General features: G+C 36.3%; 1 protein-coding gene across 1 annotated transcript in view; it reads left to right on the top strand.

Annotated features, from left to right (window-relative positions):
* Positions 1–14,082, top strand: part of FBXL17 (F-box and leucine rich repeat protein 17) — a 494,183-nt gene that overhangs the window by 177,078 nt on the left and 303,023 nt on the right. The window contains exon 6 of the mRNA XM_047778392.1: positions 5,576–5,706. Coding sequence (XP_047634348.1) covers positions 5,576–5,706 — 131 coding nt within the window. The remainder of the gene's footprint in view (positions 1–5,575; positions 5,707–14,082) is intronic.

Genomic DNA, 14,082 nt, shown 5'->3' with positions numbered 1-14,082 from the left:
TCGTGTGTATTTGAGTGAGGTCGTATTGAGTAGTGATGTGAGTCTTTCTGGATGTTAGTACTTTCTTTTCCCTGTATTTCTTTCTTGTTTTTCTCTTTTCTTCTTTCTTTCTTCTTTCTTTCTTTACTTTCTTTTCTTTCTTCATTCTTTCTTTATTTCTTTCTTTCTTCTTCTTTCTTTCTTTCTTTCTTTCTTTCTTTCTTTCTTTCTTTCTTTTCTTTTGGATATCCTTTTATTTAACAAACCCAAGCATTGCAAATGTCCTGGCTTTGAGGCTCATCCTTAAAAAGTATCAGAATTGGAATTATCCTGGCCTCCTGATGTAATTCATGGCTATCTTTAACGCTTGACACATACACATGTTCACACATGGTGAAATTCATCCTTAACATTCATAGGTTTAATAATTATGCTTCAAAGTATTTTTAAGGAGCCATATAGGTCCATTTCATGTTATTTCTGCTTTTCTGTGGTACAGACATGAGGCCGCTGTCAGGAAATGAGCCCAGAAAGTACGTGCAACTCACCGAGGCTATTTGATGCCTTACATTTTCCCAGAGAATCACATCTTCACCAGTGATGGAAATTTTGAGGGTGTTAGGATAGAAAATACCCTGTAAAGAAGCTAACTGTAAAAATAATGTGGCTTAAGAAAATGGTGATTTTTAAAAATTGACTTATAGTTGATTTACAATATTAGTTTCAGGTGTACAACATTGTGATTTAAAATTTTTATAGATTATACTCCATTTTTAGTCATAGGACAATGGTGATTTCTGTATAGAAAATAGAAGTGTAAGATGCATAATTGAGGGAAACATTAATAACTGTCATATTTAATAGTGACTCTTATCCTTGACATATACAAGTTCATCTTAATCAAAAAAAAGAAACCTCAACCAGAGAAACTATTTTAGCCACTTCTTTAGCTCCAACACACAATCTTGTGAAAAAGAAAAGTTTAGTGAAAGTGAAAGTCAGTTACCTTGTGGTATTAAGATATATATAAAGTACATATGCGCAGTCACTGAGTATGAACTGAGTAAAAGCCAGAGGCTATGTGCACATTTTCATGAAGCATTTCTGCTAAACCTGTTTTTCCGTGATTGAGGATTGATTTAAGAAATTCAGCTCCCCCAATGTGGAGCTAACAGGAGTGCCACATCAGAGGTGCCTGTCTTCCCAGGAAATGTTTTCTTGGCCTCTAAAGATACACCTGTAGAAAAGGATGAGTGGACAAAGCATCTCCCTCTATGCTCATGTGACCGTATGTATCTGAAGCAGGGTGGTGAGCTTCAGAGTTTCAAGTGGCTAAGGATATTCCTCTTGTCTTAAGAGAAACCTGGCTTCTCTTCAAGGATACAGAGTTCCCTCTGACCTTTTGGTATTAATTTTCTATTGATGCACAACCAGTTATCACAAACTTAGCATCTTAAAACCATATACATTTATCACTTACTATATCCATGGGTCAAGAGTCCAGACACTGCAGTTTTGTTTTTTCCCAGGGTCTCACAAGGACACAATCAAAGTGTCAATAGTGGTTGCATTTCTTTCTAGAGTTTAGAACCTCTTACAAGCTCATGCATTTGTTAGGAGAATTCAGCTCCTTATACTTGTACAACTGACTTGTACTCCTTATACTTGTACAACTGACTGAGATTCCCCATTTTCTTGCTGGCCATTGGCTGGAGACTGCTCTCAGCTCCTAGGGCCTTTTTGCAGGTCTTAGCCATTCATGAGAGGTCTTAGTCTCTCTGACCTCTCAGCTGATTAGGTCAGGCCTATCCCAGGATACTGTAGTTTGATTAATTCAGTGTGAACTGGTTGAGATTTTTCTTTTTCTCCTTCAAGATTTCATTCATTCATTTATTCTTAGGGCCTGTACTTGCAGCATGTGGAGGTTCCCAGCCTAGAGGTTGAGTCAGAGCTGCAGCTGCTGGCCTATGCCACAGCCACAGCAATGCAGGATCTGTGACCTACACCATAGTTCACAGAAACAGCAGATCCTTAACCCACTGAGTGAGGCCAGGGATTGAACATGCATATCCATGGATACTAGTTGGGTTTGTAACCTGCTGAGCCAGAATGGGAACTCCCAAGGATCTTAATTATAGCTGAAGAGTCCTTTTACTTTTCCTTGCAAAGTGGACATTCCATCATATTCACAGATCCCGCTCACACTCAAGGGTCAGGGATTATACTAGGACATGGGTCCTTGGGGTCATTTTAGATTTTTACCTACCGTACCTGTTCATTTTCTCACTGTTTTTCTCAGGGTCATGAATTGGAGGCAGGATCCTCTTTGTTCTCTGTAGCCACTACCAGACCATTATGCTTTTGACACTTGTGAAAAATAGCAACAACAAATATAATTAGCAAAACATCGAGACTTTGAGACTTGGTCCATTTGACAGTACCATTGTCTCTCCCCTTTTATTTCTGTCTTTTTCTGTCCTCCTGGTGTTTCCTGCTCCTTCATGAAAGACATGGGCACTGGCCTCACAGCCTTGCCTTTGCTCCATGCCCAGCCATTAACCCTGCATGACTTCAGTTTCCACGCCCACCACATGGAGATATGTCTGGAGTTGACAGGGAAGAAAGCATAGCAAGGAGCAGGTGCATCAGCCCTTTGATTCTTTAAGTGATTTTAGTGATGTCAGAAAGATTATGGAACCTTACTTTGCTATCTGTTTTGTATTTTATATAGGATTTTTTTTTTGGTTATTGTTTATTTAGATACTTCAGAAAATTTTGTCTTTGCTGTTTTGTTTAATGCCAGCCTGCCTTATTTATGGTGAGAGGTAAAGGATAGGGATCAGGGGCCATGTCTGGATATACAGTTAGAGCTCAAGCAGCCACTTCTGGGCACTGGGTGTGGTGTTGACCATCATTATCGGACAGGGGAGTCAGGAGACCCTCGAGGAAGGGGAAACAGGGAGTCAGCCCAGGTTCTGACCATCTGACTGTTCAGCTGAATGGAACTGCTGAGGTAACCAGAGCAGTCTGTTTTGTTTTTGTTTTTAGAAACAAAAGTGACTCCCTTCCCTCACACTGCTTTGGTTGCAAAGTACTGACCATGTTCTGATACTGCTGAAGCCCTCTGACCATGGTACCTATAATAGGAACTTTGCCAGAACCCATTTCTTCTTTGCTGGTCCTGCCTCCATTCTGGAGTATTGTCCTGAGTCCTATCCTGAGTCCCACCCTGGACGGCGACTTCCTTGAATGTCTGACCGGAGGGAGAGGCCGATTGCAGAGAGTATTTCCCAAGTCTCATTCTGAACACTCAGAGTTCGGTCCTTAGTGACAGAAGCTTGCTGTCTCAATTAGAAAGAATTCCCTACTGTTGCAGACCTTGTCATATGTCCCCTTTCATAGCTATGTCACTTTCTCTCCATAGCTTTGCTGCTTGCATCAGAGACCAGTGAGCAGTGACTCTGCTCGAAGCCTCTCTGTGGGCTGACATGAGAAGGAGGGTTTGTGTGCTGCCTGGCAGCCCTGGCTCTCTGGAGCTGCTCTGTCCAGCACTGTAGCCACTGGCCACACACAGATATAAAAGTTAAATGTGAACTAAGCAACATTAAATAAGATGAAAAGATGCAGGTCCTTCCTCACACTACTCACGTATCAAGTGCTCAGTAGCCACATGTGACTAGTGGTCACCATATTTGACAGCAGGGATAGAGAACGTTCCCATCACTGCAGAAAGTTCTCTGGGGTGGTGCTGCTTCAGAGTGTTGATTCCCCACTGGTCCTACAGCAGCAGATATACCGGTGTCTTATCTTCTCTTGGGCCTCACTGCTCTGAGGCCTTTGGCAGTTAGGCTACACCTGCAAGTCAGCTTCGTGCAGGAATAATCCACTCCCCTTACAGAGGGTCTTGAGGGAGGGTGGCCTAGAGAAGACTGGCCCACCCTGGGACAGCTTCCTGCTGGTGCTAGAAATGCCATGCACTAGTTTTCTATTGCTGCTGTGGCAACTTACCACACATTTACCAGATTAAAGCAGTGCAGATTTATCTCATGGTTTATTAGTCAGAATATCAATACAGGCCTCGTCAGGCTAAAATCTTCAGGCTTGTGTTCCTTTCTGGAAGATCAAGAGGAGAATCTCTTTTCTTGCTCCTTCAGATTTTGGAGGAAATTCAGTTCCCTGAAGTAGTAGATCTGAAGTCCTGATTTCTTACTGCCTGTCAGCTCTAGAAGCTGCTCACATTCCTTGGCTCCTGGCCCTCTTCCTCCAGACACAAAGCCAATAAAGGCAGATGGAATTCCCTTTCATAATTCACATGTCTCCTGCATCTTCTTCCATCACATCTCTCTGACTTTACCTGGGAAATGTTCTCTGCTTATAAAGGGTCATATGGCTAGGCTGGGCTTATGCTGATAAGCCAAAATAGATTCCTCATGTCAAAATCCATAACTTTAATCACATTTGCAAAGACTTTTGCCATGCAAGAGCATATTAGGGTGTAGGTATCTTTGGCTGGGGTGTTATTTAGTCTACCACAGGCCTCCAATTTAATTTTTTGCATGTTATTCAGCAAAAATAGCTTATTTGAAGTGTAGTTAATTTGAAGAGGATAATTAAGATCTACCATCTTTGTGTAAATGATACTATTAGTTTTCCTTGAAGACTAAACATCAGTTGAAGACTGGAAGCATCAGAAAAGGAGTAGAGAAAATGAAGAAATGGAGAAGGTGGTACATAGAGAGAACCTTTACTTATTTATTTTATTTTTTTATGTATTTATTTTTAATTACTCAATGAATTTTATTACATTTATAGTTGTACAATGATCATCACAACCCAATTTTATAGTATTTCTATCCCAAATCCCCAGCCCATCCCCTCCACCACCCCCCCCGAACCTGTCTCTTTTGGAAACCATATATTTTTTAAAGTCTGTGAGTCAGTGTCTATTCTGCAAAGAGGTTCAATTGTGTCCTTTTTTTAGATTCCACATGTAAGTGATAGCATATGATATTGGTGTCTCACTGTCTAAACTTCATTTAGCATGATAATTTCTAGGTCCATGCATGTTGAGAGAAAACCTTTACTTCTTAAACAATGTTTTATATTGCTTTTCACATGGTGAAGCATATGACCCTTAATAGTACAATTTGAGTACATTGATGAAACATAACCAAGATATCTCAGAATTAGCCACTTATCTTTTTTAAAAAGTGAGAAAACCTATACAAAAGTGACATTATAATCAAAAGAATAAATATCTGAACTTGAATAATGTTAAAGAGAATAATCCTATCATATTTGAGAGAAATTAATATGACGGATTTAACAACTTCCCCACCTATTAAATTGCTAACTTTTGATTTTATGATGCCTCAGTAAAATCTGTTTGATTTTAATGTTTGCTGCCATTCTTATATTCACCATAGATTTCTGTCCTCATTTCTGATTTAGCATTAACATATTATGTAAACATTTAATTAATGATTCTAGGCTATTATCTGTTATACAGTGAGACTCTGTAATAAACTTATTTATAATTTTTGAGAACGAATGTAGCATTTACGTTTATTGTCTTTCATTTTATTTATCTCATTAGCTAAGAAACCTTTCCAGCTTGGACCTACGTCATATCACTGAACTGGATAATGAAACCGTGATGGAAATTGTCAAGAGGTGCAAAAATCTTAGCTCTCTCAATCTCTGCCTGAACTGGATCATAAATGACAGGTAACCACTGTGACATCTTAAAAACAGATTCCAGAGGAAAACGTGTTCTATGTACCAAGTACTGATTATCGTTATAACAAGGCAGCTCAACTCTGAGGAAAATTTGAGGTGGCTGTGCCTTCTAAAATAAATTTGTTTAAGTTTTGAAACCACCTGAATGTATACTTTTAACCCATTCATTGCTTGTATTTGCAACAAGGTTTTTTTACGTGCTAAGATTCAGATGTTTGCCTAAACAGTTAAAATAACAGCAGTCTGCTGAATTTTTTCTAGAGACAAGGAAGAAAGAAAGAAAGAGAGAGAGAAAGAGAGAAAGAAACTATTTCAAATATGCATTCAGATTCTTTCTCAAGGATGACATTTTGTTTTTTGTGTTAATAGAATTTGTTATGAAAATGAAAAATCACCAATTGACAGTTTAATATATAGTGTAAAAATGTGTTAAATGGGTAGGTTTTTGTTTTTGTTTTTTCTTTTTTAGGGCCACACCTGTGGCATATGGAAGTTCCCAGGCTAGAGGTCAAATTGGAACTACAACTGCTGGCCTATGCCACACCCACAGCAACACGGGATTATAGCGGTGTCTGCACCCTATACCTCAGCTCCCAGCAATGTTGGATCCTTAACCCACTGAGCAAGGCCAGGGGTTGAACCTGAATCCTCATGGATGTTAGTTGGGTTCATTATAGTTGATCCACAGTGGGAATTTCTGGATAGTTTTTAAACAATAATAAACAAACTTTCTCTGAAATATTGCATGAAGGAAATAAGATGCAAGAATCCTCGAAAAGAGACTTTATAATGAAAACAACTGCAGAGTAGTACCACTCTGCTACTGCCGATAATTTAGGTGGGTTCTTAAATACAGGCCTGAGACAAAATTCTTGCCCATTAAATTTTCAAGAATAAATTTATTTGAAAAGGATCTGGTGTGTTACTGATGTGGTTCGGGTTCAGTCTCTGGCTTGGGAAATTTATCATACCACAGGTGCGGCCAAAAAAGAAGAAAAAAGTTGGGCCACCAAAAAAATTTTACTTTCAAAATAGAAAGCATCATTTCAGCTAAAATTAAAACCTATTTAGATTTAAATATTTTTTACAAATTGGAGCAGTGACTCATTAAATTTGTGTCAAATAATGCTGTAAGTTCAAGGTACTTCTCAACCCTTCATTTTTAATTTCCTCTTATACTTTAAAAATAAAATTATGCAGACTTAATTTTTCCCAAGTATGGTAAATTCTAGTGACATATTTATTAATTACCCTCATTACTGTAAATTATGTGATAGCTTTTGACTTGGCTCTTTCTCAGTAAAGTTTTTCATGAAAAATTGACTAATCCAGAATAGTCACAGTCATCATTTGTAAAAGGTGCTTAGTAATTGTCACTGTGTGGGGTATATAAAAATCTAAAGAAAATTGACGAATATTTAAAAAATTAAAATCTTTCTAATGAACATTCTCCAACTTAGTCAATTGTGTGACAACTTAAAAATAATCTTTTAAGTGTTTTTCACAACAAGTAATAAAGTACATTAAAAACATCTAGTTTTAGGTATTTAGCATTAGCTTAACATTGAGGCAAACATCTTAGTAATGCATCAGATTGAAAGCTGAAAACTATTTGTGCCACAGAGTGGTTATGAAAACAATTGCCTTTCGTTGTATAACAGCTTTTTATGTCCACGTGTAGAAGAGTCAGTACTTGGAACCTGTAGAAGTAACTATGATGCAGTCCATATATGATTATAACGGTTATCTTCTAAGTTAAACATGTTGCTTAGGTTTATATCACTTGCACAAAGACATCCAGGGATTTATCTTCTTGCTCTTCAAATGCTTGTTTAGCCATAACTGGATAGTTACAAATGAAAAAGTGGGCAGCTCTCACCTTGTCTTTCCTTCCCTTTGTTATGTTTTATGTACTAAATCTCTTGCTATTTCAGTAATTTTTTTCCCTTCTTAACTAGAATGGTTATTTGGTATTTGGTCTTAAATACATGTACTGTAGAGATTTATTTGCAAGGAATGAAAGTGTATTTTTTATGTTTTTAATGGAAAAGTTTGGATTAATTGAGAAAACATGCATTTTAATGAGGTTGAGCCGTAGAGTTTTAAAGATCAAACTCTTTAAGGTTTTAATTACACTACTTGCACTTATCCCGTGTACTGTAATAGAAGTTTCAGACATTAAAACCCACTTTGCAGTATCATCTAAATTACTCAGCTCATTGTTCTTGCCATACTCTATCACTAAGCTAAGTAATATTTGTAATTATATTGGTATAAATCTAGGACTTCCCGTCAGACTTAATTATAATTTCAGCACTTAGCTGAGATGGGTTAGTAGCCTTTCATATAGAGGGCACTGGATTGCACTAATGCATTTAGCCTATCAATTAGCGTCTGTTTTACATTTGTTCATTATTATTATCCTCTAGTAAATCAGGAAGCATTTATTAACCCCCTACTAAATACTTGGTGCTGTGTCTCAGACTGTGGGACACAGCTTCCCTGCCGCTCTCAAAGGTTACTCTCTTTAGGTGACATAAGACTTAATGAGTGAGATAATAGTGAACCTTGTAAGGATAGAGGGGAGGAAAGTAACCTTTCTTACCCAGGTAATTGATAGGCACTTTACATGTGTTCCCATTTAATCCTTTCAACATCTTTTGTTCAGTGGAAGGTCATACTATTCCTATTAAATTTAGACCATTTGTTTGACTTCTGGCTTTTCCTGTTGGATGTATTTTTCCATCTTTGCTGCAGCAAAAACTGTGTGGGGACAAACCAGAAAAAGCAAATATCTAATGAGTCAATATTCCGTTTCATAACTGGGATGCACATGCAATGGACGTTTATATATAACCTTCTTCTTTAAAAAAAAAAAAGTATCTCATTTTCTTCCATAATAAAGGTATAATAGAACCTTTAGATACTATTTTATACTTAATACCCATGAAAAGGATCTATGTTTAAGGCTGCTAGCTCCATATGTCCTTTACTATTAAAGGATTCCTCACATGAAGATATACTTTGATATGCTTCTCAGATCTTCAGATATAATATTTATCCTGGGTTTAAAAATTTTTATCAATAAACTTTTTTTGAAGTTCAAAAATTCAAAATATGTAGTAATCGAAGGTCTTTACTGTTAAGCTCATGGTACCTTTTAGCATCTTGTAGTTCTTAAATTGATCTGTGTGACTAAGACATGCTGTTCTTTATCTTTGTTTTTCTAAAAGCACTTTTTGTGTTCAGAGAGTTAAACAGCATGATATTTTCTTATATTCAGAAGGATGGTCTAGTAGTCATTTGACATTTACCATTGCTTTTAAATACAAATAAAATCCAAGTGGTTCGTGAAAAGAGGACACTGACTATTTCTATCAATGATTTAAATTAAACATCTGGTTATTATGTCTCCTCCACTTTCTCTGACTGTAAGTTTATTTGAATGTTTATTTATATTTGATATAAATCTTTTGTTATTTCACATTCAATTTGGTCTTCATTTTTTGTATATTTTGTATAGAGTCCAGAAGCAGCATGCTTTGGATATAAAAAGCAGATTTGTAAAAAACCAAATGATCCTGAGCATCTTTATAGTAATAAGCTTATAATGGCTCTTTTGGTGTTTTGGGTTTTTTGTTTGTTTGGTTGGTTGGTTGGTTGGTTTTTTTTGCCAAGAAGAATTAAATGAAATCGAACTGATTTAATAGATCTTTATAGAAGCCATTTTTTAATATTTAAGTTGGCTATCGAAGAGGGAATTAATCTCCTTATTTTCAATTTTTAATATTAGTCCCGAAAACAAAGTTCAATCATGTAACGTATATTCCCATTATTTAGTATATGATTCTTTTATTGGCAGTTGACCATGCTTGCTCATGAATTAGTAGAATATAGCAATACAAAAGAAATGAAAGATTCTCTAAGTATCCATCAGCTAACATAACAAAACATAACAAAAGCCAGGATGGTCATTAAAGCAAATTATGTTGCCATCTAGTTCAACTTGCATAGCTAGAGATTTATTCTTCATAAATCGAATGAGGAGTTCGAGTCGTGGCGCAGTGGAAGTGAATCCAACTAGGAACCATGACGTTACGGGTTTGATCCCTGGCCTCGACCAGTGGGTTAAAGATCTGGTGTTGCTGTGAGCTGTTTTGTAGGTCACAGACGCCGCTTGGATCTGGTGTTGCTGTGGCTGTGGCGTAGGCCAGCAGCTGTAGCTCCTATTAGACCTCTAGCCTGGGAACCTCTATGCCACAGGTGTGGCCCTAAAAAGCAACATAAATAAATAAATAAACAAATAAATAAAAATAAAATAAAATAAATTGACTGTATTAAATTTGTTGAACATGGATAACTAAGGACACCTTTTTTTAAGGAGTTAATTTACTGTATGAATCTTTTATTTGTGTAAAGAGGGCTACTGCATCAGTGGACACTCTAAAATTTGAGGAATCTTAAAACTTAAGACTGTCGTGACCGGTTGCTTTCAGGTATAAAATAATATTTATAGTATGTTACTATTGTGCTTTATATTTGCTAGTGTTTAGAATAGTAGCTATAAATATTTTCTCTTTAAATAAAAGTTTTGAATAACATTATTTTGAAATTGCAAACTTGGGGGCCACAGTAGAGTCCAGCCCACAAAGCTGTTTTGTTTGGCCTGTATAATATTTAAAAAATTGAATTAGTTGCCAACTTGAAAAAAATTGAGGTAGTTCCCCTAAAAATTCAGAATTTTGGCCTTCTTTGGAGAAAGTTGCAAATCTAGCAACATTGGATTCACATTTTCTCATGTCAGCAGTCTTTCCAAGATGAGTAATGGGCTTTTCTCTTTGGCCATTCTCCAGTTCCTCCACTATTCCTACCAAACATGATCTGTTCTTTTATATTATCTACCTATCCCCACTCTGTATACAAATTGAGTTCTCTTTTATTAAAATCCAGAATGTAGAGATTTTTAGGTAAAGAATTCTTACTTTAAATAAAATAGTTCTTTTTAAATTGAGTCTGATAAACTATATTAACAGATAATGGAGAGTTAATTGGTTTACCTAAATTAGTTCTTCATTATTTCAGGCCTCAGAACTTTGGCCGACAGGTCGAAGTTAGAGAGGGAGACAATTCAGCTTAAAATAAGTTAAAACGTTCATTTCATCGACTGCCTTCCAAAATAGAGAACTCACTCCAATTTAATGTTCAAATGAGAGAGTTATAAACATTTCTTGAATAGAGTGGAACTAGTATACTAAACTTAGCTCTACCTTCAAGCTTGTGATTTGAAAATGATTTCATTTGCAGTGCTTAGTATTTTTATTTATTTATTTTAATTAATGAATTTTATTACATTCATAGGTGTACAACAATCATCACAACCAAATTTTATAGCATTTCGTTTGATTCCTGCTTCCTTTGTTTATCATATTAAGAAAACTCTTAAGACTGTTCTTTCTCTTATTCAGGCATAGTCCTTTTTAGTCTTTCAGGTACACTCAGGTGGAAGGTGTAAGATGACAGTTTACTCCACTACTCCTTTTGGGGAGACTGACAGCACCCTGGTTCATGTAAAACTCAATGAGGCTTTCTATAAAGATTTTTCTAACTCCCTTGATCTTCTCTGGATGTTTATTCTGTTTCTTCTTTCAAATTTCCGTTGATTCAATAAAAAACGGTGACATTTAGAAATAAAGTTCAGCAAGGATTTGAGCAGGTGTTGGTGATATAAAATATTTGCTGAGTGCCCATTGTGTTTTATTTCCAAGAATTGTTTTGTGAACATATGCTATATATTGTATTTATAAGTGTTGGAGGACTGGGTGGATAATCTACCATCTTCCTGTGAATGTCATGTCACAGTGGACTTAGAATTTTATTTCCATTTCAATCCCCTAATATTACTTAATTCTCCTAGAGACTGAGGTTTAAAGATTGCCCAAGGGGGACAGACCTATCCATTAAATCCAGCAGGCATAGCTGAATTTGAGTTCGAGAATATTTTGTTTTCTATTAAAGTTAAGTGGTCTGGAGGAGAGAAATACTTTTCACCTTGGAGTACCGAGTGTGAAGTTTGAACAGTTTGCTTCTATAAAAGCATGAAAACTTGGAAATAAAGAGATGGCAAAAATAACGCTGCCCATTGAAGCAGCTCCGTGATGGTGTTAGAGCAGCCCTCTTCTGCTTTCAGAATGCAGAGAAGTCTGTCTGCACACTTCTCGTGCCCAATTATGTGGCCAAGCTGAATTTTAGTCATTTCTATAATTTGCTACATAGTTTTGAATATGTTCTATGATATTTATTCATATTTTTGCCAAAAGAATAAATATATTTTATTGAGTTCTGGGAGGGTTGTAGGGACAGAATGGAGTCTCTCTGAGCTAGGGACACTTGTTTGAGCTTGGCATATGTTTTGTACCCTCTTTTATAGTCGCAATTATTTGTAAGACCATCCTTAGAAGAATAGTGTGATATCAGAGTACCTACTATTCAGGCCCCAAACCACCTTCAAAAATGATGGGTTTGGTGTCCTTCTATCTTTTAGACCCTCTCCTTACAACCATGATTCTCTTGTAGTGCTGCTGAGGTCACGGTATGTATTTTCTCTCTTCTGTTTTTGAACTAAGGATAACAACAGCTAATAATAGCTGCCATATATTACAATCTGTGCCATACACTATGCGAAGTGTTCACACGTAATGTTTCATGTAATTTTTACGACAACCCTGAGGAAGAAATTAACCCTGTGTTCACATGAAGGAATTACTGTCCCACTTTTCTGCGTCTTCCAAACCCCCTCAAGCTCGAACCTCGAGGGGCTCACTGTCTCCAGTACCTTATTCTGCCTCAGACCTAGAGTGACCTAACCTCCTGATTTGCTCAGGACAGTGCCAGCCCATTGCTGTTGTTCTGGAATTCTGTCAGGTTTAGCATTTGTCCTTCTGCTCCGTTCTGTGGTCCAGAGTGCCCTGCTTTAGAGGATAAATTATCTGGCCATCCTACCTCAGACCCTGCTTGATCATTCTGAATATCATTAGAGTGTTTCCTTCGCTTTTCCTCATGGGATATCTGAAAGGTGAAAGTTTCAGATATTTTACAGCATATGAAGACCTGTGGATTTTAAAAACATCTAATTTTATAATAAAAGGCACATTTTTCTCCACAGCCCCATTTATAAATACTCTTCATTTCTTACTAAGTTCCATGAGGAGGTGTAGAAAGCACTGCCCATTTATGTGTCTTATGCCACATTGGGCTCTTGCTTGATATCAAAAAGAATTTTAAGGTGAATTTTGAATAGGTATTTATTTAAGCACATGATGACACACATTTATTTTTTTACAAATATTTTATCTATAAATGCTCTATGTCTGTTGTAACATACTATTCATTGCAGCGTAAAAGAGAATATAACTGCCATAACTAATCTGTACAGTTTTCCTAGTATATGTGACTTTCCAAGTACCTTATACTTTTCTATAAAAGGGGTTTTTCTGGCAAAATGATTTGTACATCTAACCTCAGATGAAATTCTTTGTGTATTCAAATTAAAGGAACTTTTTCATTGTTGGGTACATAGAGATATTGGATATTGGTTATGATATTGGTTCATTCCATACTTGAAATTCTGAAATATCACTTTAAATGAGATATTGATTGATATGTAACACTAAAATATTTAACCTAATAAAATCACTTTAAAGGAAGATCTATATGAAATTTTCTGTATCTCATCTATGTCAGCCTACTTTGACTCTTAACTCCAGTTCTGGAGGTGGGATGGAAACTGGATATGATGTGAATGAGTTTTTCTTATTGATTCTCTATGTTCACAATATTTTGTCTTATAGAATAATGTGAATTTTTATAATGGCCCCAGTGTATAATAGTAATTTTTAATTCCTACTTTGTCTTTCAGCAATAATGCATAAATAAACATTTCTACAAATAATGATCATTAACAAGAGCTTTAAAAAAGTTGTATTATTGGTATTCCTGGCTATGCTATTCTAAATGCTACTACTGATTTTGTGTTTGTAAGACAATATAAAAATGAGTAAATATATATATTAAGCATTTAGTTTGTGGGGTTAAAAAGTATGTTTTATATGTTATGAAATCAGAATTCATGATCAAAGTATGGAAAAGAATGGGACCTAATTTATATGATGATGAATGCAGTGCTATGCACTTACGAATTTGGGGCTGTCCTATCCTCAAACCCATTTTAAGATGCCAACAATGAACAAAACCTTCATTTATTGATGAGAATGATAATAGTTTATTGACTGGACAAATTTATCACTTCCACTCCTTTCCCCTCTCCCCAGGAGTTGTCTTATTCTTAATCCCCAACCAGAAATGGTA

This window comes from Phacochoerus africanus, chromosome 4, assembly GCF_016906955.1.
Source record: "Phacochoerus africanus isolate WHEZ1 chromosome 4, ROS_Pafr_v1, whole genome shotgun sequence".
Lineage (NCBI taxonomy): Eukaryota > Metazoa > Chordata > Mammalia > Artiodactyla > Suidae > Phacochoerus > Phacochoerus africanus.
This window is presented reverse-complemented; position numbering and strand designations above follow the sequence as displayed.